The 26,009-nt window shown below is 39.1% G+C and overlaps 1 protein-coding gene across 1 annotated transcript in view; it reads left to right on the top strand.

Annotated features, from left to right (window-relative positions):
- Positions 1 to 366: 366 nt before the first annotated feature.
- The window catches only part of TBC1D9 (TBC1 domain family member 9), a 49,688-nt gene continuing 24,045 nt past the window's right edge, over positions 367 to 26,009 (top strand). The window contains exons 1-6 of the mRNA XM_041461802.1: positions 367 to 739; positions 14,441 to 14,551; positions 20,219 to 20,337; positions 21,968 to 22,196; positions 23,168 to 23,429; positions 24,550 to 24,757. Coding sequence (XP_041317736.1) covers positions 613 to 739; positions 14,441 to 14,551; positions 20,219 to 20,337; positions 21,968 to 22,196; positions 23,168 to 23,429; positions 24,550 to 24,757 — 1,056 coding nt within the window. The 5' untranslated portion in view covers positions 367 to 612. The remainder of the gene's footprint in view (positions 740 to 14,440; positions 14,552 to 20,218; positions 20,338 to 21,967; positions 22,197 to 23,167; positions 23,430 to 24,549; positions 24,758 to 26,009) is intronic.

The following is a 26,009-nucleotide window of genomic DNA, read 5'->3' as shown; positions in this document are numbered from 1 at the left end:
AGCAGAGGCGAGACCCCTTCCTCATCTGCGGCCCACGGTGCTTTGGATGCACCCAGGACACGTTTGGCTTTCTGGGGGGCGAGCGCGCCTTGCCGGCTCGGGTTCACCTTGTGGTCTCCTGGCACCCCGAGTCCTACCGGGCAGGGCGGCTCTCGGTCCGCGGCACTTGCCCGCAGCGTCCCTGCGGAGCGATGCCGAGCGCGGACCCGCCGTGGGCGTGCCCTTGCCCAGGAGCGGGGACGCGAAGCGCGCTCCCCACGGGGCGGGAGGAGCGATCGGCGGCGCGCACGGGGCGGGTGCGTGCCGATCCCGCGGGTTTGTGCGTGAGGTAGCTGCGTGAGGCAGCGCAGCGGGGCCGGGCCGGCGTTGATGTCACCGCTGCGGCGGGAGCTGCCGCCGCCCCGGGCCGCAGCAGCCGCCGCCCCTCTGCGCCCGATGGAGCGCGGGTAGGCGGCGAGGGCCATGCGGCTGCTGCCTCCGCCCGGTGCCCACTGGTGCCCGTGGGGCTGCGCCGTCCGCCGCGGCGGCCGGGCATGGTAGCGCCTGATGCGGGCGGTGCGTGCGTGAGCCAGCCCTCAGCCCGCCGGGCCTGCTTTTGTCCGCGCCGGGAGCATGTGGGTGAACCCCGAGGAGGTGCTGCTGGCGAACGCACTGTGGGTGACGGAGCGGGCCAACCCCTACTTCATCCTGCAGAGGAGGAAGGGGCACGGCGGCGATGGCGGCGGCGGGGGACTGGCGGGTAAGGGCGGCGGCGAGGCCGGGGCGGAGCCCTCGGCCGTTCCGGGGCGCGGGGTCCCTCGGACGCCGGGGCGCGGCTGCAGAGGCGCTCCCCGCTGCCCGCCCCAGCTCGGGCGCGCGGAGTGCGCCAAGATTCCCACGCAGATTTACGCGCTGGAGCCTGGTGTGGGAGCCTGCCGGTGACCGATGGCTCCTTACATCAGGGTGTGACTTGCCCCATGTTGTGGGAGAATTTTCTTGCCGAACCTTTAGCACGCGTTCCCTAAAATAAGACAATATTGTAATTCAGAAATTTACGAAGAGAACAGATTTACTTCGGCTTGTCCGTATTTTCCAGATGTCCTTGTGAAGTATGTTGCCCGAATGCTTTGTTTCCGACTGTTGGCACCTGGAGACGCTTTTGTAGAGGTTTGGGTCATACTCATCTAGGTCTTAATAATACTGTGCATATACGTTCATCGAGGTCTTCCACCCTTTCTTAGGCAATGAATATGTATTTATATGAGATTGGAGATACGGAACCCAATGGTGTTTCCACTGGTACTTCTTGAATTGGTACAAGCTACTTCTGAAACCTGTGCTTTCTTCTTTACGTGCTTCTATGACAATTAGTACTTCAGGCTAAGCAAAATAAACATACCGATTGCATCTGTGTTTGGTTCAAGGTCCTATACATGTTTACTGTGAGATTTAGTGTTTCTTCAGACCTTCAATGCTCTATGGACTTGTAAACAGTTCATAATCTGAACTAAGGCACTGCTGTGAAGTGTGTTTTCATTTAGACTGCTGAGGTCTTTAGTCAGTGTTGTGTGTTGATATACTACCTCATTCCAGTGTGGGAAATGACCAGCAGCCACTCCACATTGTTCAAAAATTTTAGAAATCTACAGTCAGTCTTTTGAAGTGTGGACAGGATTGCCAAACCCATTAAAAAACGTGTTTTGCCTCAGAAGTTCACTGCTGCTCTGCTTACTGAAAAAATTTTCTCAGGCTCTCCTTTCATGGATTACCCCCTGGGCTCTCAAGGTCTGAAAATACATTCTTCTGCTTTCTGACTTTGTTATCTTTGAATTAAAAATTGTTTTAGATAGCCATCAATTTTACAGTCATTTCTCAGTTATTGGGGAAACAGGTTGAGAGTTTGGGGTTCTGTTCTTCAATCTGTTTGTACAGTGCATGCATACCTAAGTCTTCTTGTGGGTGTATGTGTAATAGTCTGATGGAAGTAGGATTCATTTTTTTTTTTCCTGGAGGCCAGAATAAGCCTGCAGCATTTGGTAGAAGTTCAGAATAGAGAAATAGTTATTTGTTTCTGTGTTACCCACCTGCCTTTTGGAATTTAAATATTTGTGCACCGTATCCATTATTTTAGTATGTCAAAGAAGTCTGTATAGTCTATATATCAATATTATTTAGAAGGTGGAATTCTTCATGTATTTTGAAATCTGCTGTCAATGTAGTTCCTGTGCTTTGCCTGGAATTGCATCTGCTGTGGCATTGAAGTAGTAGCAACAAGTTGGTTTCCAGGGGTTTTATTTGTTTATACAGAAAAGGGCTGGTAAAAAGTTGCAGCTTTTTTCAGTATGTTGCCAAAACCATAACTAATCAAACCCTGTTTAACCCCCTGATAACTAATTTATTAGAGTCGGCAGTATTTAAAGAACGTATGGGAACTTACCAGACCTTGTGCTAAAATGGCAAGGGTTTGTGACACAGTGGTCAACAAAAGGTGGGAGAGGAAGGGAGGGAGGGATGGATGTAGTCTCCAAGCCACTCCCAACATGACAGGCACAGTAATAACTGGAATTTAAGTTTATTTCTTTTTTTCAGGGAAATGCTGGAATTTTCTGCTGGTTCTTTTAACAGCTGTGGTCTGCCAGTTGAGGGACAAGGAAGGTGGATAAAGCCAGTGGATTGTTCTTGGTAGGAAAGACTAGTTAAAAGCAAGGTATTGAGGGATGTAGCTGATCCTGAGTTAAAGAATAAATCTGCTGACATGGTAAACAGTATACATAATTTGTAGTAATTATAGCATTTAGGATGACTCTTTGGAAGCTCCCTAGATTTTACTGATCTTGTGACAAAGATGGAGTTTACCTGGTCAAAAGTAAACAGGGAAAAAAAGAACTTTTGGTGTGGTGGGTTGGGGTTTTTTTCCTCCTTAATTACCCTTTCTGTAGTGACATAATACTGAAATTTGCTCAGATATAATCTAGGAAGTTAGCCACCCATTCATATGGTATCAAATTTGTCCTAGTTGCACTGTGGGAAACTAACTTATGTGTCCTTGAATTTGACTAGAAATATTGTATACAAGATTTTTAACTGTGCTAGGGATGATCTCAATTCATATATGCAAGAGAGGATGTAAATACAGCTGTCCTTTTTTTTTTGTGATCTAACTTTTGCTGACTTATACTCCCTCATTATTGACTCTTGAAGTCATTTGTCTTGAATTGTAGAATGAGAATTGACTTTCAAATTGATGAGACTGTGGGTAAGATGACATTAGATGGCTTCACCATGTAACTTAAGCAGTGGCTAGACAATAGGAAGCGTTGATTCTCTGGCATTGCCCTCAAATCTAGCTTTGCTATGAAACTGTCATTGCCAAACTGATCAGGGTTAAGTGTAATGCCCTTCTCTCTATCTGTGAACATGGCAAACTTCTTTTGGCATGTCTCAATCTAAAGCCAAGTATTTTATGTAGCCTTGGGGGTGGGTGCAAGTGCTTCTTGTTGGCTTTATGTTGGAGCAGAAGAACAGTACTCAGGTTATCTATTCTAGATGCACTGAGTGTGTCAATGCTTTCAGGAAAAGGAGTATCAATCACTTTGGGGGAAAGGGTGGAAAAATCTGGTTTTCTCCTCTTGGCTTTGGTTTATGTAGCAGTTGAGCAGAGAAACTCTTATTTAAATACTTGTTTGGACATTGGAGACATTTTCTCCCCTATATCATGTTTTAACAAGTTAGGAGAATGATGATGATCTTTTAATGCATTAAGGCAGTGCTGATTAGCAAGTCCATAGAAGTAATCTCTGCTAACAAGGTGTGTTACATCAATGGTTTACTTCAGAGATAGAGCTTTTCTAATAAGCAGTGTGGATCCATTTTTATACTGAATTAGGGTCTGGACTCATTTAAGTTATTGTGTGATTGTCATTACTAGTCACATCAGTGGGGCTTTTCTTTGTAAGCATGCCTTAATTGAAGGGTTGTTTGGTTTTCATTTTCCTTTTTAACAAGAAGAAAATAGAAAAGATTTTAAATTGGATTTTAAATTGGATTTTCATAGCTGTTCTGCAAACTCACATTATCTTGCATGACTGCATTAATCTTCCAGGACAAGACCAAAAAATGTACTTTTCTGCTTTAAATGTATTTGATGGTTGATGAGCTTTCTCTGTGATTGAATTGTTTCATGCCTTGCACATAATGCCATGACCATATTTTGCTTCTGTGTGACCCTTGGTCAGGAGTTTCATTTTCCTTTTGTTCATCAACAGGGAAAAAAGTATTTTATTTCCTCATATTCTTCTTGCTTCTCTGGGCAGCCTGGTCGTTTGGCCTGTATGAAATAATTCCTTCTCCAGAGGAATGTGGTGTATTTATTTCCACAGCAGCCTGCATCAGCTGTAGCAGAGGCATTTGGACAGAACATGAACCCAGATCTCTACCATGATTTGGGCACTGTGCCCTGTATGACAGTATTACTTTTATGGATGTAAAGATCTTGAACATGTCATAAACTTTATAAACAACTAAAAGTCGTGTTATTAAGTGTATCTTGCATTCAGATGCAACAAATAGGTTTAAAAATGCCTCTTAACTGCTTTCTGCTGTACTGTGATAACATTTGCCAAACTCTTCTACTTCAAGACAGTAGAGTAAGGAATTATTGTACCTGGTAATGGATGGCAGAGCAATATATTCACTTGGAGCTTAAAGGAAGAGAGACTGAGGCTGTGGTACAATTAGCTGGTGGCTACTGTTCTCCTTTTGCCTGTGTACATTTGTGTGTGTGAAGTAGAGATGCAATTCTAAGTGATTTTGTTTAAAATGTTATTGTAAAATCTCTGACTCCCGAGGGAAATAAGTTGTTCTTAGCAAGAACTGTTTTTAGAAGTGAATTATTTTGCAAATAGGGTATGTGTACTTACAGCTGGGACAGTGCCTGTGTGAGAGATGCAGTAGGAGTTGTAAGTCCATACCATATTGCCAAGAATGATTCAAATGTTTAAGCAGAAGAGAGCAGATGGAAATATGCTGACTTCCCGTGATAAAAGGATCTGATGAAATACTACTTCTCCCCAGATATTTTTGCAAAAGGAGTTGTCATTTAATTTCCACACTGGAAAGGCAGAAAGGAGAGGTTCTGAGCTCTGCTGGCTGATGTGACATATCAACATCAGATCTAATATAATTTTAAATACTGTAACAGTGTTCTAAATTGAAAAGCTTTTCTGCAGCCTTGCTGGACAACACAGTTAGTATTTCACATTTGGAGCTAAGGTTCTGTCGTGCTCGCAGCCTCTCAGTTCAGAGAGTTGAGGAAGAGATTACTTGAAAACCTGTTTATGCTTAAGATTTAGAAAAGCTTTTGGCCATTTGATCTGCCTGAACAAAGTATGGTCCATGTTTTAACAAACTTGACACTTTCTGCCTTTGTTGACTCTAGTAGTTGGGATTTTGCATGTCAGACTTGAGTACAAAGCATGTGCTTTCTGATAATTGAAATACAGAGTTTATCAAAATGGATGCAATTATCATAATGGATAGGGATGGACAGCATATCCATCAGCTTTCCATGATTGTTTTGGCACAGATAGTGGAAGCTGGTCTCTTCTGCTCTGCTTTCATTTGTCAGTGCACCAAATCTACTCTGATGCTCTAAGCTGCTCCTTAGGACCTGCTGTGGGTGTGTTTACTTCTCCACACCACTGCATTTCCACTTCAGGGAACACTCAGATGTCTAGGGCTGAATTGGTGTTTGATTCCCCAGACTGACTCACAGTCTTTCTATTGAATTCCCAGATGCTTTTCCCAGTTCCTCACTTCCTGCCTAATGCTTCTCTGCATTCTCTTCTGTTGGCTCTAGAGACAACAGTTATCTCTAGTGCCTGAGGTGTTTCTTGGTGTAGCTTTGCTTCTCCCTCTAATATTTCTTGGTCAAAGACTTTCCTTGAATGATACTTTATCTCCTACACTGTGAGTAGTGTGCCCTATCCAGGCTGCTGAGCTGAGCTACCTTTTGCCACTTTTGCCCTTGAAATAATGCTGCTGTTTGACATGTGGAATTCCAGGGTGGCCTGCTCTTTCTCCTGAGATCTCTGTTTGTAGGAAACCCTGTTGGAAATGTTGCACAGGATCATAAGGTAGTAAGCAATCAGTCTAGGTCACTTAATAATTTTCTGCATTATAGCAAAGTTTGTATTGCTTACAGGGTTTTTGTTATTGTTCTTTGGCCCTATACTGAAAGGGGTAGAAGTAGCACTTCTTCACATCAGTTTCCATATTTCCATCACTCCACTGTCCAGTTATTCCCTGTAAGAATGTATCATATTTCACAGAGGTTTGGGCCCTTGATAGTTTCAGTTAGATTCCTGCAGAGCTAAAAAAGGTTCCACAAAGTATGCTACCATATACTCAAATGTCTTTGGAACTTAATTTGAACATGTATTCTCATACAGTATTTCTTGTAAATATTTGGTATAGGCAGAATCTCCTTGTTTTTATCCTTCACAGTATCACACCGTCATATGGCTTTTCCAGAGACGGGAGTTGTCTCTGCCATTGATTTTGCTAAAGTATGATGATACAATGTGTATAAAGAGCTGTGAGCATTTGACTGAAATCTTACTTTTCTTTATCTCACTGACCACTAATCATACTTGTGTTGTCTGATCAATGTCGATATTCAGAAGTAACATTTGCATTTTGACTTTAAATCTGGTGCTTAGGTGATCTTAGGTTCTAGAGGACTTTTTCGAAATCTTTCCATTTGTTGTCTTTCCAAATGAAAGGTTGTATTTTCTATGCTGGATTTGTGATTTTTTTTGTTTTCCCCTGAAGTTTCCAGATAGGGGTGTTTGAATTTCTACCACAGCAGTAATCTTGGTTTCAGCTAGTACATTTTTAATGTTTTGGATTTTATTGTTCTTTACGCATAATCTGCCTTGTTCTTCCCCTCTGTTTTTTGCAGTATTTTGTCAGCCAGAGTTATTGGGATCTTCCATTCGGCATTGTTCATTTCCCTGGTGAAGTGCCTCCTCTGGTAGCGTATTGAAATCTGATCTATCTGCACATATTCAATCAGAACTCTGAAAATTTAAAATTCTCTTTTTCTGAAGTTACTGCTTCTTCTCAGATTTAGCTTGTATTTCAACACGCTTCAGGACTTCTCCTTCTGAGTTCATGCTGAGTTTACTGTGGCCTCTTCAGTCCTCAAACTAAATTCAGTTTACAGTAATTTTTGTTAGGTTAGCAGTGGTGATGTTTGGAGGTTTTTTTCTGGTTTTTTGGGTTTTGTTGGTGGGGTTTTTTTTTTCTTAATTTGCTCATACTTACTTCATTTGTTCTTTCATCTTGCACAGTTTATCTGAATCTTATGTTGGTGCAGCTACAGATTTAAATTTGCCTATTGGATGAAATCTATTAAATTTGCTTATGCTACTCTGACAGAATGGGATACTTTAAAATAATTAGTTGTGAGTGAAGTTCAGTGACTTCTCTGCTGTTTTGGTCCATGATACTTAATTATGCTTTTCCTAAGTGTTTTTTACAAACTTATGAGTAATTGTTTATATCACACCTAGAAGGTATTTGATAACTTCATCTGTATTTTTCTCACTGTTTTTCCATAATTTCATACAGTCTGGTGTGATTAATATGTAATATAAATTTTTTTTCAGTAGTGTGAGATAAGTTGTTTGGGGTTTTGTCTAAATATCAGTTTTCTCTGTTGTAAGCCTTCACATACTTGTAACTGTGGCATGTCCTGTCCTGTCAGTGATCGTCTCTTTCTGTGAGCTTCAGCTTAGCAGAGTTACAAAAAGTTGAAAAAGCTGAAAGTCTAAACCCAACCAGATTTAGGTTCAAATTAAGATACAGATTTTTTACAGGGTTGGTCATGAGTTGCTTGGACACCTTAACAAGTACAGCTGATCCCTTTTAAATTAACTTATTTGGAAGATAAGCTGATTGAATCACAATTGTTAAGCTGGAAGGGTGGATGAAAGCTTTATTGTTTCTTGCTGCTTTATCCCTTGATAATCAAGCCAGATATCACATTGGCCCTTCCCAAGCTTTTTCTTTAAATATTAGTGGTTAGTTTCTCAGTCTTCTCTCATTTTTGTTGATCAGCTTGAAGACGGAGAAAATAACTACTGGTTTTGCTGCTTTTCTTACTAAATATCAGTAGAGTGACAATTCTTAGAATCAGTTTCACTGAACATGTTTGAAAACTCCTGTGCAAATAAAAGGGTGGCTGGACAAATCTGTGGTCTATAGAACTGTGTTGGTAAGAAGAGAGAGCAGCAAAGGCAGACATTGGGGAAAACTTAACCAATCCTATTAATTCCATTCTTAATTATTTAAGAAATATATATATTTAAGAAACAGATATAATTATTGATTTATTATTTAATTAAAGAATATTAATTCTTGTAAGTCCAGAGGAAGAATTTTGTTTTCTTGATACCAAATTAGATGCCCATATAAGCCACATGGGAAGACAGTTAGAAAATAAATCTTTAGAGGTCATTTAACCTTCATAACGTTCTTCATTTAACCTGTATATGAATGAACACCTATTAAAGAAGTTAGCCCTTCATGAAGTTTTAAGGGCAGTGTTCACAATGAAGAGGTTATATTCTTATTTTTGTGGGTATTATTGCCAGTATTGGAAGATTAAAACTTAATTATTTTTGTGGGTGTATAATATTTTCAATTTATATAGGCTTTCCTGTGAAATTAAATCAAGTAGCATTGATCCTCCCTTTAAAAAGGATTTGTCCATAGTATTGCCCATGGTTGTTGCTCTAGGTTGAGTTTTGACAGACAAGTAATGGGATCTCATCCTGTAATAAAAAATGAGAGAGCCAATCACATAAATTGCCTTGAGAAAGAATGGAAGAGTGAGGATTCATTATCCTTACTATGAAAAACAATACCTAGTGCTGTATGCTTCAGTTATGTGTTTTTAGGAGTTCTTGTTTTTATATCTGAGGAAGCAACACTTGAACTTTAAGAGGCGTTTATTCATTGTCCATTAAATCAATATAAAACTGAATGCTCAGGGTGTAAATATGATTTAAATCAACTCTATTGATTGAAGCTCTCTTAAAGATCAGCTGACATCTACAATCTGAATAGGTACTGTGGGTGTTTCAGTTTATGACCAGAGCTCATTATGTGTCCATCTTACTTTAGTGGAAAGAGGAGTCATCAGCGTGCTCTAAATACTGAGGACCTTTTAAGCAGTATGTTTTTGATTCAGTGTTGGAATGTCACAGTGCCTGTTTTGAAAAATTCTTGCATGTGACACATGTGACATTCCAAGTTTTCCTGGTTGGGGTGTTGGGCTCCTACACAAATAGGCTGCTGACGTCTGTGAGACTAAGTCACAGCCCACGAGCCTGACTCCGAGAGTCACAGTGTGACCTGTATTATATCTCAGCTCTTTCGCAGGGTATTATTTTGTATTTACTCTTTATAATAAAAAACATGTATGCTGTTTGTTTATACATTTTTAGATAAAAATCTTCAAACAAAAGGTATTTTGTGGTATGGATTCATGTCGACCTGGAAGGAGGATGAGACAGGGCAGGGCTCTTCTCCCTGTGAAGAGCCATGTGAATAACATATGTTTGCACTCTGCCAGACTGGGGGAAGGGAGGGCACAGCAGTGACACCAACTGCAGGGTGGCATCCTTCAGCTCGAGGCAAGTTGCCTGTGCCACTGAAGAATGGATGTGTCACAGGTCCGTGGTGTGTGCTGAAAGCACTTCTACTCTGAGGTTAGAAATTACTAGGAAGCATTACTGTCTGTTACCATCCCAAGCTTTTTGGTGCTTGCTGTGCAACAAAGCCATGGCTGCTGGTAGTTCTTAAACTTTGAAGTGTCATTTATTATAATTCATTGGCTTCAGTGTTTTAATAAGGTGCACTAGAGGTAATATATAATCCAGATCTTCACTTTTGAATATGTAATCCAATTTACTTTGAACAGGTAAAACACAAAAGCTCTCAAATATTGTACTGCTGTGGGGGAGACTGTAGAAGGGTGATAAAGATTACTCAGTCTTTGTGGTTTTAAATGAAAACATGGCTTTCTGTGGAAGAGGGTTACTGTTTGTCGTAAGAAAATCCTTTGCTACTAAAGAGTTTGCTCATGTGTACAGTGCATAAACTTGCTTCTCCTTTAAAAACACTAGTAATTGATGTTTTACAAAGACACTTGAAAATTATTATGAAAGATAAAAGAAAGAAGAGAGAGAGATATTCCTGCAGCGAAGACCTGTGCCATGGATGTCCAAATAGTCACAGATACTGTGACTTACGACAGGTGTTTGAGTCTATGTACTCTGAGGTGTGCATGCTTAAAATGTATCAGGTTGATTCTACAGGTCATCACTAGATTTCAGTTTGTGGGTAGTTTGTGATCAGTCTGGACTGTAAGTCATCTGGAATACTGGTCTCTAAGGAGAAAGGAACTGCAGTGGTGCTTGGAAGAATCTCAGCTGGCTGAAGCTATTGGCTTGGGTTTCAAATCAAGATGACCTGTCTTTCTGAAAAATACCCTTTGGTGAGATAGGAATAATTTGTGAAGGGGGTCTGTGTTATGGAGGAGGTGAGGCTTCATGGTCATAATTCCTTCTAGCAAAAAACCAAGGTTGAAAATTGGTTGCTGTTGTAAGGACACAAGTAGAGCACATCATCCATTAATTAATGAATATAAACTATTAATCTGTACTTTCTGTAAGGGTTATAGGCTTCTCCTCCAGCTTATGACTAAATGTGAGCCACCACTGAATGTGGTCAGTTAAGTAAAATGTAGTGTGGTTTCTTCCTACAGCACAAAGTGCATCGGGTAACTGAACCTCTTTTCCAGTAATTCCCTCTAGTGCATTGTATGTCCTTCCAGTAACATGTTGTGAGAGCAATTGCCCAGGCCCTCAGCCAATTGTGGCTTTGTATTTCCTGGTTCCAGATATTACATATCATTCTTTTTCCTCTGTTAATGCCTATGTTTTATGGAAAAAGACAATATTGATCAATCTTCTGGACCTTCGCTTTAGAATTCAAGTTTGCAAAAGAGGAACCTGACTTTATTAAAAAGTTGTATCAAGTAAAGTGAAGGCATTATGCCTCCCTTTTCCCCTCCTGCCCCATGTTATAGGTATGGTTGCAAAGAAATTTGGCACGTGTTTGTGATGGGGCTGTTTATACATAAATGGTTACTCATGCTCAAGCGCCTGCAGGATTGGTGCTCCCATCATTTGGCCAGATGCTAATCCTACAAATTATACCATGTGTTTTAAATAAACCTTGTCTCATGAAAACCTCTTACTTCAACAAGGGCTTGTAGATTTAGTATTCTTACATTGGAAATTTCTCCCCTTATTTCATTATGCAGTCAGAAACCTGATGAAATAATGGGGAAAACATTGCAGTTAGTATAGTCATGTGATTTGATGCCTGGGTAATTCATTGGCTCTTGCCCAAGGGCCAGTCTAATGTCTGATATAAGTAATATGATTCTTAGTTGCCTGTTCTGTTTCTGTAGAAACTCAGTTACTTAATCATATCTGAAAAGGTACTTGCAACATGAAGAATTAATGAGCTAATGAACAGTATTAAAATTCTCTTAATATTTTTTTTAAATTTTCATTTCTACTTCATGTAGAAAATCCTCAAACAAATTATCAATATGAACTGCTGCGATTTCATTCTGGTTGCGTCACATGTCTGCATTGCAAAAAAACCCAACCAAATAACAAATACCCAAACCCAAAACAACTGACACTGACCTAACAACATGAAAAGGAACAGTTCATGAAGGAGAGCAAGCAGGCCCAGCTGCACGATTGCACGAGTTTTCATGTGATAAAAACACATGCTTTTTTTGAGTATCACATATATTGTCTGTCAAAACAGCAATCGCATGATACAAGTAAAATGTTACTGATAAACTGTCAGTTGCAGTTACCTTGGTAAGCTCAGATTTGAATTTCCATGCGATGTTCTGGAATTCTGTCAGATTTCTTCCTTTGACCTCAATACCTGGTTATTTTTTCAATTTTTTTACTGAAAAGCCCCTGAACAACTCCCACTTACTGCACCGTTGGAAAGGATTTGTTTGCTTTTCCTTTCCTACCTGCCATCTGCTGTTTCAGTCACTGCTGGCTTCTCTCTTTTGTTGGTGTTTTATTTTTCATAGTTCTCTTCACATTTCTTAAATACATTGCTCTGTCTTGCAGTGTTTGGTGGCACAGGGGGATGTTCCTCTCCTGTCTACCATATCCAGGGGAGAAGAAAGTAGGATGGGAAGTTCCTTTGAACCTGATGTTGCTATACAAGTCAGTCAGTTTATTCTGACTTCCTGGTCGTACCTGCCTATCCCAGTTTCTACAGCGCTGCAAGAACTAGGGGCAGAATTGTTTGGCAGGACCACCCACATGCCAATGAATTTGGAAATACAGCAGGAGGAAAGAAACAAGCATGTTTTTAATGAATACAGGGAATGAACAGTGTTTCTGCATCTCAGAGAAGATTGCATTTGGCCAGCATACAACTTTATTCAGATATTACATCATGCCTATTGCATATTTATTACTGTCAGTAGTCATGTGAAACTGAAAAGCAAAAAGAAAATATTCCTGCTGTATTTGCAGCAAACCCAGATGGTGAACATAGTGTAGTGTCTGGCTTGGTCCCCACTTTAGTTGAGCAGTACTGGCAGCTTTATGTGTTTGAGGATTTTGCCCTTGGTTGAAGTGACATATGCTTTCTGGGCCAAGGCCATACTGCATTTGTGAAGCTCAGATGAAGAGGAAAAAAAAAAAAAAGGTACATTTTAACCTACTTCATTCTCCTGAATTTGAAAGGAGCCAGGGTGTATCTAGAAGGGCTGGTGGAGAATTGTTCAGAGGGAGCTTGTCAGTGTACAACCAGTAACCAAAATGTGTGAGAGATGAGGGGCAACTAAAGCTAGTGAGACTAATGTACATTGGGATATTTTACATTCATATTTTGTGTTTGTATCCTATAATTGTAAGATAGCTTTGTAGCACACCTTACTAATGGCCTGATGTGCCCAGACTTGTTTCTCGTGTCTTGCATAATTCTTGGATTAAGAAGTGGTGCATGTTAATTCATTGAGCAGAAAGAGATTACAGCTGATCCAACCTGAGAAGATGTGTATAAAACAAAATACAAATAAAAGAGATAGAATGGGGGAAATACAACATCACTGGTGGGTGGGGTATTTCTTAGTATCAGTTTCAGTTCACATTTGAGGGATCTACTGAGATGGAAAAAGAGTACTGCTTTTATATCTTTGATGCACAGCACAAATATGAAGGACCAGCAAGTGAAGCAGTATTGCATATACCGGTTTCAGCAGAGAAAGATGAGGAACTAATAAAACTATGACAATAAAGGATGAACACATGAGACTTGAAAGGAGAACTTCTAACAGGAGAGTTTTAAAATGTTTTTGGTGCATGCAGTTTATTTCAGCTGTTTGGGAAAAAACCTCTAATTCCTACCCTAATAGAAAAAACATCTCTGGAAGTTCATCCTTTTGTTGTTTATATATTTCAATTTTTTTTTTCCCAAACAATTTTCTGAGAACTTCAACATGAAAATTTAAATCAGACATCTCTGCAGGGGAGAGGAAAATTCTTTTTGAGATGGAAAATGGGAAAACTTTGACATAGTGTAAAAATAAATAGGTCCTTCTTGCAGAGAGTTTGGTAGGGTAGAGTTTTGTTTTTAGTATAGTTTATTATAAAAATAGGATCTAGAATTTGTGGAGATATAGTTAGGAATTATTGGTAGCTTTTGGTAGCGACTGTTGGTGGCTCTCTCAGTAGCAAAGAATTTTCAAAGTTACTTCTGGAAAACAGTATGGCTTTGTCTTTCCTCAGTATCCTTTCATCTGAAAAACGCTTGACTCTTAAGGCATTTTGATCCTTTCTACCCTAAATAATCAAGACTGTTAAGTAGCACAATTATTTTTGCTGGAAGTCTTTAGTTTTACCTAGCTGACATTCTAGTTTTGAACCGTTCTAGGATGTATTGTCTGGGATTTCTTGTTGGTGTTGGAGGAGGGTTTGTAGTTGGTAGGTTTTTTACTCTTCAGGGTTCCAGCAGCGTATGAAACACAGGAAATAGTTAAATAACTTTTAAACATGATTTTATAGCACAACTACCTTCTGCTTTGCTTCTGTTTGCCTGTCTTTATGTTGATCTACATTACATCAATGTACATTAAAGAGTTAAGTATTGTTTAAGCTGAAGATGTTTCCCTGTTAAATCACTCTTCCTCTTTACAGCCTGAGACAACAAGTGTGAGGACAAATACGTAGATCTGCATTTTGCTGTGGAGGGTGAAATGGAGTGGGGAGGTGCTGCAGAGCCCTCTCCTATGGGAGAATTTTCCATCGCTGTGTGTTCATCAGAAATTCCTCTTCTACAGGTCTCCTTGTGGGTACTCTTGATGTTGTGTTGGACTCCAGTGCCAGAGTGGCACCATACAGAATCCTCTACCAAGCACCAGACTCCTTGGTCTACTGGACAATTGCATGTGGTAAGGGCAAATACACTGATGTGGATTTTTATTCTTCCTGGGTACTGTGTCATATAACATAATAAGAGAGCATCCTTCCTGCTGAGCACAGTCATGTCAGGACAAATAAATGGGTCAGAATGAAGACCTGCTGTAGTGGTAAAATTCAGTAGCACCAGAGTTTCTGCTAGTCAGACTTTGAATGCCAGCAGGGGCGGGGTGTGGGGGGGTGTTAAGCATAATGTCTGAATGAAACCAGAAATGGCCATGGAGCAGGGACAAAACATCTAAACATCTATTTCCCACTTTTCTTCTCCCAAAGGTGTTCCCAGAGCAGCAGTACCAATTCCTCCTCCTTGCATGCTCTTCTTTATGCCCAGGGCTCACTCCTACAGCACTTCTAAAGTGCAGCATTCCTGGGCAGTGGGGTGTCTCTAAAGAGAATGGTGGGAGGAGTACCTGGATTATAGCACCCAGTTAGCCAGACAGGGCACCTGGTTTCCCTTGCAATGATAACCAGGAAGAAAGTGCAGCCCCAGCACTCACATAAATACTGTATAGCAGTGAGGCATTTCCTGTCTCCCCCAGGACAAACACCTAGATCCCAGGGATGCCCTGCCTCCTGGATGTTTATTTCAGTGTGTGGTCTTCTATGTATGATGTACTTAGAATTCAGCAAGATGGTAGCTAGATTAAAGTTAACTACAGAAGTATATGTTCTTACACAGATGCAACAACTTTCAAGAGTTTTGGTCTTTAATGCTCCACCTTGGACAGATCTAGCAGTAAGACTACTCCTTTTGTCATTATAGTAATGAAAACAATTAAGTTTATATTTTTGTACATTAAATAGGATTTTTGTGTGTATCAGATGCTGTACTAAATGTTTATTTCTGTGGTCAGGTACCTATTGCAAGTAACATTAAACAGAAGGGAGTTAGTCTCTGGTTTTGTCTGCTGTCTCTGAAAATAGTGTCTGGAGTTCAATCCAGAAGATGCAAGTCATTTAGCTTTGATTGGCCAAGCTTGTCAGGTCAGATCATTGGTTTGATAGTATTGCTTTTCAGTCTTGACAAATGAAAACTTTTCAGTGCAGCTCCTCCAGCTCAAAAGTTTCACTGGCAACAAAGTGTTTGGCAGCAGCCAAAACTCTGTTAATTTGGAAGAGAATTAAGAAGAGAGAACAAATGAGAAGTGCATACATGCCTATCATCTCTTTAGTGGCCTGGTAACCTCCAGCACCCCCACTGCTGGCTGACATTCAAAAATACTGGTTAATGATGCTGTAGGCTTCTTCTCGACTAACTCTGCCACTTCATTAGTGCCCATTCTCCCAATGAAATTTGACATTTAGATTATTTGGATGACTTTTCCTCCAGACAAATACCCTCTTGAGAAGGAAGGAGAAGGAAAAACAGATGAAAGTTTGCTGCAGATCTAATAATTTTAGTTCAAACCAGGCTCTGTTCTTAGGAGCATATTATTTCTGTGTCTGGCAAAGTGTGAAATACAAAGCTGTGTTTCGTGTCAGGTACATACAGGCAACGTGTGTATCTCTGATTGTGATATGTGTGGAAACCGACCATGGGACAGTTATAAAGATGAATTCTAATAAGTAACTGAGGAAGTAAAGCATGGAAGAAGGCCTTTGAACCTATCCTTTGTTTGCAATTAACCTTTATAAGTCTTAAGTTGATTTAGGAGCATTTGAATTAAAGCTTTAAGGATGTTGCTGTTTGACAGGAACTTTCTGCTTGTAGCTAAGCCTTAAAGAGTTTTGCAATAATAACCTTTTGAAGTATAATTTTAGAATATTGCTTGTATTAAGGATCTTTGAAAATATAGCTTTAGAACATATAAAAAGGAAACATGCTTATCTCGACGCCTTAACAAAACAGTGGAAAGCAGCTTAAGAAAGGAAGACAAACATCAACTCAAGGACTGATAGTTTCATCCAAGGGAAGCTGGACATCGCTGTTATGAGATTTATAGTCCTTGCAATTAAAAGGTGGACCCACATCTGGAATCTGGATCTCACCAGCTGGGAGATTTCTTTCTTCTTTCGGAAGCCGGAACTCCACCATCTGGGGATACTCCTTTCTGGGATACATCCTGAGAAAAACTAAATCACAATAGTGTATAGAATTGTGACGTAAAAATTGGGAATAGAAACTGCTGAGAAAGCTTATGATTACCCCTGTAAATATCTGTAAGCCTCAACTATAGGTGTGCAGTTGGAGGGAAAATTTCCCCCACTGTACACAGGACTGTATTGCTTGTACTTTACCATATTAATTAATAAATTGATTGCTGCTTGAATATTGGCCTAGTCAAGCTTCTCATTTATAACAAAAGGTGATATCAAAGCTGTGTCACCTTCTGAATCCAACAGGAAGTTTTGCTAATAGCTCTTACTAGCACAAGTATTTCTTACTGTTTTTGATAGTATCAGATCTGAAAGAAGGCATCAGTTCAAACAACCTTTTTCCCCTCTACACCCTTTAGTACCAACTCCCTGAAGATTTTAAAATTCATATAACATAATTTACCTTTGGTAGCAGCTAATACAAAAGCCAGATATTGACAAAGTTGTCAGTATTATGAAGGTTGTTCCCAAATCTGCATTTAACAAGCTTTTTACTGTCAGCTACTCTGCTGTGACCATAAGTAATGCATGTCAGCTTTCCATGGATCTCAGAAGAGAAAGAATGGTAAAAGTTTATTTTACCTGTATGTTTATTTATTTTCATCCAGATGTCAGTGCACAGCTGTTGCCACATGTACAAGCTGGCTGGTACTGTGTGAATTTACCAGCCCCTGGGTTGACTGACAGGTGCCTCACCCAATCACATCTCTCCCAAGGCTGCAGGCATTTCACTGGCCAGAACCTGAAGGGGTGTAGGGATCAGACCAATGAAAAAATCCAGACCAGGTTTTTCAAATGCCCTTTATAAGGAAGGGCTGGAGAATAATCTCTGTGTGTTGCCACATGACCATCGGGGTGAGTGGTCTCTGTCTCCAGCCCCTTCCCCCCCACCAAGTCAGTGTTACACACAGCAATTAGTAGCCACCTCCATCCCATAAACTTGAAAGGGGGCTGCTGAGGACACAAGTTTTCTTGCTATTTGCAGACTCCCTTTCAAAGAAAATAGCATATCGCAAAGCTCCCAACAAAGTAATGTTTCTTCAAAGACCCTTATACTGTGCATGTATTCAGAAATGATTTTTAATACTTTGGAAATAGGCCATGTGATTTCTCTTTAGATTTTTTTTGCAAGACACCTATAGGTAATGACTAATTTTATACCTGCAGTGTGTCCTCAAGATAAGCAGGGGAATAAAATGGAAGGAATAGTTATGAGTTACGGTCTCAGAATAAATACATGTATCATACATGTAGAAATTTATGGTGCTGCTGAGTGGTGAGAATTTTGTTGTTCTTCTGAGAAAGATATTGTGTATTTTATGTAGAAGTACTCTGTCTTACTCTGTCTTCATTTTAAGCTAGTATTAATAAACATGCTCTTCAGTTATGAATCTTAACCCTAATTGAAGTTGCTAACATAGTTAATTTATATGTCTGTGATTCCATTTTGTGAAGTGTTTCTTAAATGTTTAGTCTCATAATACCTGGTTGATAGTTTAGTTGTTTTGGTTAAATTAAAAGACTGCATTAGTGTAGTCTTGTCACTTGAGGGGAATAGTGTGGATCTTGCAGGGAGGTAAAATTTTACAGAGAGGAAATAATTTATCTATGCAACCTTGAAGCTGAGCAGCCCAGTGTTCCCTAAGGCTCTGTGCTGTGGTTATTTTATGAATTTGCAACTAAAGCAATTCCTTTCGAACTGATCAAGGGTTGTTAAAATTATACAGGTTACTAAGGGCTTTGGCTGCATTTAGCTATGCAACTCTAATTTGTCCTGCATTGTCCCTCCCTGTTCTCTGAGGTTAGACTGCTGGATATTTGGTACTTGTAATCTGTTTTTACAGAAATTTGTCTTTTTCTCTGCCTTCAATAAAGAACTAATCTCCGTCTTCAGTAAGCAGCTGTACAGAGTGACTCAAAGAAATGTGATTGTTTTGTGATTTGTTCATGACATTTGGTCTTGCTCAGTACAAGAGTATTCTCAGGATGAAAGTAATCCAGGGGGGTTTGTCTGCTCTAAATATAGACAGATTTGGATGTGAATTTTCTTGGATATTAACTCTGCTGGTCTAGGCTATGTGAGGATTCTGGCTGGTGAATCTGAAGCCTTATAGCTCTGGGGAGAAGTCTTGCTAACAGCCCTTTTTCCAGTGCAGGGTTGAGTTAAAGGTGTCACAGTTATACAGGAGAATTGTTATTTACTTTTCAAGAACAATTGATTGTCTAGGAATGCAAAATGCTGTACACAACCAGCCTTTCATATTGTAGTAGCACTCCTGTGTCCCGTGCCAGTGTCCCCCACAGTGTGCTATGCTCAGTTTAAGGTGAAAATGGTGCTATATCTAAATTCTGTTTGGAAGTGAACAACTTTTTTAGATCCTTCTCCACCTATAAAGTCAATTTTTTTTACAGTGGCGTTGTGTGTTTTTCAGGTATAGAACTGCTGTAGGTTTTTTTGTGGTAATGGCAATTATGTGCGTTTTCATGCAAGTTGCCATGTTGTAGCTATTTTCATTTTTATTTCCTGCCAGTCTTGAGGGCTCTGTATTTCAAAGTGCAGTGTTTTAACTGTTAAATTTGGTTTCTTCCCCTTTCCTGAGAGTCAGAGTTATTGCTTAATTTACCTAAAAGGCCAATGTTGGTAAAATGGGGAATTACTTTTAATGTGCTAAGATAGGTAAAAACTTTCCAGTAACAGCAATAAAATAACCTGTAGTTTAAAACATTGCAGCAAGTATGTATTTTAGCCCTGAACAGAGCAAAGAGAAAGACCTAGCCTGTCATGATGAATTGTTGATAACTGGGGTGGAGGTTTTGGGCTGATTGTGTGATCTGCTGTAGGGGAGATTGGGAGAGTAAATAGTGAGATAATGGAGACAAAAAGCAGTGGGGAAAAAAAGAGATGTATTGTTACAGGTTGAGAATAATCAGCCAAAGCAGTTTCTGAAGATGTGATGAAAAATAATTTATGAACCACACCAGAAAGAGATAGCTTTAAGAAACAGTTCATCATGATAGTGTGTCTGCACTGCTTGTCACTGCTCTTACAAGCTAAGCAATTTTTCTGATGACAGTTTAGTTTTATATACATAGCTCATGCATTTAATCATTGCTTTTTACAGCAGTGTAAAAGCCAATAAGAGATAAAATAGTGTTCAGACCACCTCCTGAGATCTAGAAAGGTCTGATTGCATCCAGTAGTTTTAAGGAGAAGTAGCAGTGGCGATCATTTGTGGTTCTGAAATATTGATAACATATGTAGGCTGTTCTGCAGCATGATTTATGTATCTGTACTACAAGCAGAATTGTGACATTCCCCTGGAAGTTGCACAGAATGTTGCTTTCTGTTGCCTTCATTGGAGTTGTTAAATTAAATGCAAATGGGAGAAAATTTTGGAATTTCCAGAAGGTCAGCATCTAGTGAAATATTGCATCTCCACTTACTGGCAAGTTTTCTTAGAGTTTTTTGTTTGTGATTGAAGGGACATTGACACTAGTGAATTATTTATTTTGTGATTTTGGTTTGTTTGTTTTTTATATAGGTTGCTCAAGGAAGGAAATCACTGAACACTGGGAATGGCTGGAACAGAATTTGTTGCAAACTCTTTCAATCTTTGAAAATGAGAATGACATAAATACATTTGTCAGAGGAAAAATACAGGTAGTGTATTAATTACTGCAAATGTTGTTAGTGATAAATATGACTGGGAAAAGAGAAGTGATGTGAATTTGAAACAAATTGGAGCTGGTAGTCTTCAGGCTGCTCTGCCTCTTTGAAGGACTACCAGATGCTAAGTAGCAACACGTGTGTAAAAATCAGGGAAACTGAGAATAGTGCATGTAGCTTAGAGCAGTGTGATTTTTAAAAAACCCATATAAACATAGGCAGGGCTTAAGGCATTGTAAGTTCTAAAATTAATTGCACTGTCTTAAACTTTGACAGTTGTCTGTTTTTCCATTGCAAGGCTTAATTTTAATTTTCTTTTTCATGCACTCATAATGTGCACTCCCCCTCTTCTGTGTAGTTAAATCCTGTAGTATTGACATTTACACTTCATATAGGTGTTAAGGGTTGCTGTTTCATTTATTTGTTTGCTTGGTGGGAAGTGGGAGTGTTGGCTTTTTCAGAATTTCTTTTTCTCTTTATAGGTCAGATAATAACTATACTGGCAAAAAGTACTTTTTTTTTGTACTAAGAATTATCTAAAAATGCATACTTTGTGCAAAGATTGTAAGAAAAATTGCTGTATTTACTGGTGTGTGTTCCAAGTATTGGCTTTGTCTCATTCCTCTTTTAACATTTCATATAGTAAATCAGCTCCCTTACAAATCCCACAGTTGCCTGTGTTTCCACAGTGAATCAGGTATGAATGCTATAGATGGTCATGGAAATACCTTATATATGAAGACATCTGTGTTTTGAAGTATAATCCTTAAGGAAATTGTTACTTCTTAGAGTTGGATGAATACTAAATGTGAACAATGGTTTTCTGTGTTATACTCTGCTCTTCCTGTAAATATGGAGCAAGTTGAAGGAAAAAAGTCACAAAAAAGGCAAAAATTTTATAACTTGTATACAAAAGACAATAGAGATTGTTGTAAAGGAGATTGGGAAAATAAGCAAATAAAACAGCTTCAGTATAGAACAGAATGAACCATAGTCTTTAAAAATATTGAAAAACATCTTTTCACGTGTTGCCTCTTCAAATTTCATTACGGTCATCTGCACCTGAAAGTGGGAATTTTTTTTCCATCTTATTAGTAAATCTAATGGAAGATTTTTTTTTTTCTTCTTTCTCCCTCTCCCTCCCAACCCTTTGCTCTTCTTCTATGCTCAAGGTCCAATAAAAGGGGTCATAGAAGTAATACAAAATTTTCCCTAAAGAACAACAGTTCCTTTTCTCCCTTTTACTTTTTTCCTTCTGAAAAATTTCATGTGAAATGCTATGTCTCTCCTCAGGAAGGAAGAGGAAATTATTGTAGATCATAAGTGCTTCACAGGGCTGTTAAGAGTATTTGAGTTAGGCTGGTTAATTTAAAACTGGCAAGTGGTTGGTGTTTGGTTGCTTTGACATAGGCACAGTACAGAGTAAGATCTTCAAAAAGAAAGCTTTGAATAAAGTAAATAACTACATAAGCCAAAGAGTGAGCAGAACAATAAGAGCTCACTGAACGACTTCCTTGGCATTGCAATAACCGTAGTGCCCTGTGGCCTGGATATCAATGGGAATTAGGATATCTTATAGCCCATGGCCACTAACAGGATGTGTTCTTTTTTTATTCCCTACCAGGGCATCATTGCTGAGTACAACAAGATCAATGGCATCAAAGAGGATGAGGACACTGAAAAATTCAAGGAAGCCATAGTGAAATTTCACAAGCTGTTTGGGATGCCAGAGGAAGAGAAATTAGTGAACTACTACTCCTGCAGTTACTGGAAGGGGAAGGTTCCCCGTCAGGGCTGGGTGTATCTCAGCATTAATCACCTTTGCTTTTACTCTTTTCTCATGGGCAGGGAAGGTATGTTTTCAGTGGAACGATAATTTGTGCATCTGAAAATGGTTAGGAAATCTCCTGTAGCTTGCTACTTTTCACTACTGATCACTGAGGGTACAAAGACACTACTGAGGAAAAGAGAAGCAGGGAGCAATTCCCTGTTTTGTCACACTGCTTAACTATGTGCTTGTTCCCTTGTTTGTTTGGTCTTTCTCAAAGTAGTTCTCTGTAAAACAGTACTTGGCATTGTCTAGGGACATGGTTTTTCCCCTATTCCCAAAAGGGAATAGGGACAAAATCACACCAGTTCTGTCTTTCTCTTTTGCTCTTACACAATCCTCAAGTACTACTCTGGCAGACTTTGCAACCTTAAATGACACATCTACATTTGCTCAACACCAGAACATCAGAAAGGTTTCAGAGTAGACCCAGAATAAAGAACTGCATAGTGTGGATGCAACCACTCTGCTCTATAGGGAGTTAATTCAAAGCATGGTGGAGGTGAACAATTCAGCAGTTTTTCGTTATGGGCAATGGATCAGTCTTGGGATTTAGCCCCTGCTTTAAGGACACCACCTGTACTGGTGTTGGGAGAAAAGCGTAGGTTCTGTCATGGCTGTAATATTTGAAACGTTTTACTGTATAAAAATAATACAAGCCTGTCTGATGTGTTTAGACTGTGTTTCTTTGCTTCCATAGGAAAAGAGGACATCAGAGTCTGAGCAAGTGCAGTGACAATGATACATCATGTTAGCTTACTGAGCTTTGTAATGCTTGTTTGGTGTTCCGTAAATGATATTTAAACTCTTTGATCTCCTGTCTGTCAGGTGATAGTGGTTTGTTTGTACAAACTTGATCTATTTATGCTGTGCTCCCAACTTTTCAGGATGCTAGAAAAAGTTGCTTGAATGCATTTTATAGGAAGAGGAAGGTAAAAGCTCCTGAATATGCTCATTTTTGTACTGAATCTTGTTTTTTTGTTTGCTCCTGTTCAGCAAAGTTAGTTATCCGTTGGGTTGATATCACTCAGCTTGAGAAGAATGCTACACTGCTCTTCCCTGATATGATAAAAGTGAGCACAAGGTCAAGTGAACATTTCTTCTCAGTATTCCTTAATATCAGTGAGACATTTAAACTAATGGAACAGCTTGCCAATATAGCTATGCGACAGCTTTTGGACAATGAAGGATTTGAACAAGACAGGTCATTACCCAAACTGAAAAAGAAATCCCCCAAAAAAGTATCTGCTCTAAAACGGTAGGTAGCATCAGCTCTTACTCGTCTGTTCCTTCCTCAGTCCTTTTACTTGCAGGATTTTGTCCAACGGTTTTCTAATGCTGTGGCCATTTACTGTTACTCCAGAAGGAATGATTTATTACAACAAAATGTGAATAATTATTCAAATATAAGTCCCTTGTATCTTGTTGAAATAGGAAATGGAAAACACCTGAATGTGAGTATGTTGCAAAATTATACTTTCTTGAGCCAAATGCTCATTTGTTCAGAAGCTCTTTAGTGTATCTCCTGACACTCCTGACACTGGCCACATTTTGGTATATGTTGTAAGGCCATTTTATGTCTGTATGGGATGGTAATAAAGTGATTAATGTGTTATTAAGAACTGTGCCTAGCATTCATACTTGGTCTTATCACTGGAATTGAGAAATTAGAATCTAGATTATTAATTCTATCTGGAATATAGTTTAGGTAAAAGCGATACAACAATTAACGTAAAATTCTAAGGGATGAAAAGTTATCTGGAAAATATTTCTTCTCCTTTTATGGTACACTTCAGCTTGTTAGTTTCTTTTTCACTTTTTCTTCATATGTTGTTCATGTTAGTGTACCGTACAGAATTATAGCCAGTCCTTGTTTATATTTCTCATTATTTAGTGACATCTGACATGTATTATATCACTTTTGTTTGTCCTTACTGTTGAATGTTTTGCACTGAATGCATTATCAAGACTAAGTCTTGAAATTGTTACCAAACCCTAACCTTAAGAATTCTATAATGTTAATAAAAAAGCCTAAAAGAAGCATTTTTTATTGCTATTAGCAAAAAATGGATTCACTGTATGTATTCTCAGAAAGTATGGCTGAATATGGAAAGCTCACTTAGTCTTTCCTCTCTGAGACGTAAGGATGAATGTCTGAGTCCTTCATGGCTGACTTTTTTTCGTGTAGTTTCAGAACCTTCCAAAAGTGAAAACTGTATCTCCACTATAGGCAAATTATTTCCAACTTTTTGCTGTATACTCCTTGCTTGGCTGAGTTATGTGTTGCAGGTAACTTGCAATGATTTGTGTAAAATACATCTTAAAATGCATTAATACATTCCTTAAACCAAGAAAACCTTTCTGTGGGTTTTTTTTAGGGATCTTGATGCCAGAGCAAAGAGCGAGAGATACCGTGCATTGTTCCGACTTCCCAAGGATGAGAAATTAGATGGACACACCGACTGTACTCTTTGGACTCCTTTCAACAAAATGCATATTTTGGGTCAGATGTTTGTTTCTACAAACTACATTTGCTTTACTAGTAAAGAAGAGAACTTGTGCAGCCTTATTATCCCTCTTCGAGAGGTAAATACTTGTATTTTTTAATTTATAGGGGAAGTAATAAAGCAGTGTCTTATTAGATATTTCAGCCTAGCTTTGAACTTTTTTATTTTTTTTAATAGTGGGGTTTTTTTACTATTATTTATTTTTTGATTATTTTTGGAGAAATGCCTCTTTTCATCCTTTTAATCTCTTGTGAGCATGCCATACTGATGTGTTCTAAGTAATATTTAATGACTGTGTATCTTAGTTCACGATTCATGCTACTAAAGCTCACATGGAATTTTTTCCATCAGTTTTCACAACCCTTGTGAGTTCCTCTCTCATAACTTTACAGCCCAATTTTACATTTTTTGTGCCTCACAGGTGGGAGTGGAGGGTGAAACTTCCTAGACTGGATAAGTGGAAATTCTGTTAAAGAATCTGTCAAATAAGATTTGCTGTTTTCTGATATAAAAAGATTCATAATCCTAAAGTTTTGAACTGCCTCTTCATACAGACTTGCAATTGTTTATTCTTGTAGGTGGAAAATATTTTGTCTGTATTTTTCAAATTGGTGTGTTGCCCTTTTTAAAGCTGGTTACTTAAAGCAGATTATCAGTAAGAATAGTTTGTTTGTTCCAGTAAAAAATAATTATATTGAGGAGCTTTTTTATGGTCGACTTGATTTGTGGATTAATGGAAAATTGTAAGTTTTGGAAATAGTAGCAAAGCTGATGTAACCAAGGACGGTTAGGCTTGACTGAAGAACCACAGAATATTTCAAGGCACTCTTTTCTCCTGCAAATCATTAAGAGTAAAACAAGTACATGTTCAGAAATTTTGAAGTACAGCTTCTCAGTAGCTTGTTGCAACTACTTTGGTTATTTGGGATGAGACATTCAATTGTGGTTGCACTGTTTGTCTGAAAATCAAAGGGAATGGCAGTCCTGCAGGTAAAGTGGTGGAGGAGGAGTCAAAGTCTTGATTTAACAGGACCTCTTTTCCTGGATGCAGGTTCAGCAACTGCTTTTGATAGCCACAGTCACAGCAGCATGGGATTCAGAGCAGCTCTAAAGCTTTAAGAGACAGAAGTAGGTGAAGGAATAAGTGCTTCTGTTTGAACAGCTTCAAGTCTCAGCACCAGGAAAGAGAACAGTAAACCGGGGGGGTAATGACAGTCCTCAGAACATTTGATCAGTACCTTTAGTAATTAAAGGAAAGCTTTCTATCTAATTAAAGCTTTGGGTTAAACCCTAAGTTAATTCCAGTGTTCTGTAATATCCTGGAGGTGTTT

Source organism: Pyrgilauda ruficollis, unplaced genomic scaffold, assembly GCF_017590135.1.
Source record: "Pyrgilauda ruficollis isolate IOZ18807 unplaced genomic scaffold, ASM1759013v1 scaffold154, whole genome shotgun sequence".
Taxonomy (NCBI): domain Eukaryota; kingdom Metazoa; phylum Chordata; class Aves; order Passeriformes; family Passeridae; genus Pyrgilauda; species Pyrgilauda ruficollis.
This window is presented reverse-complemented; position numbering and strand designations above follow the sequence as displayed.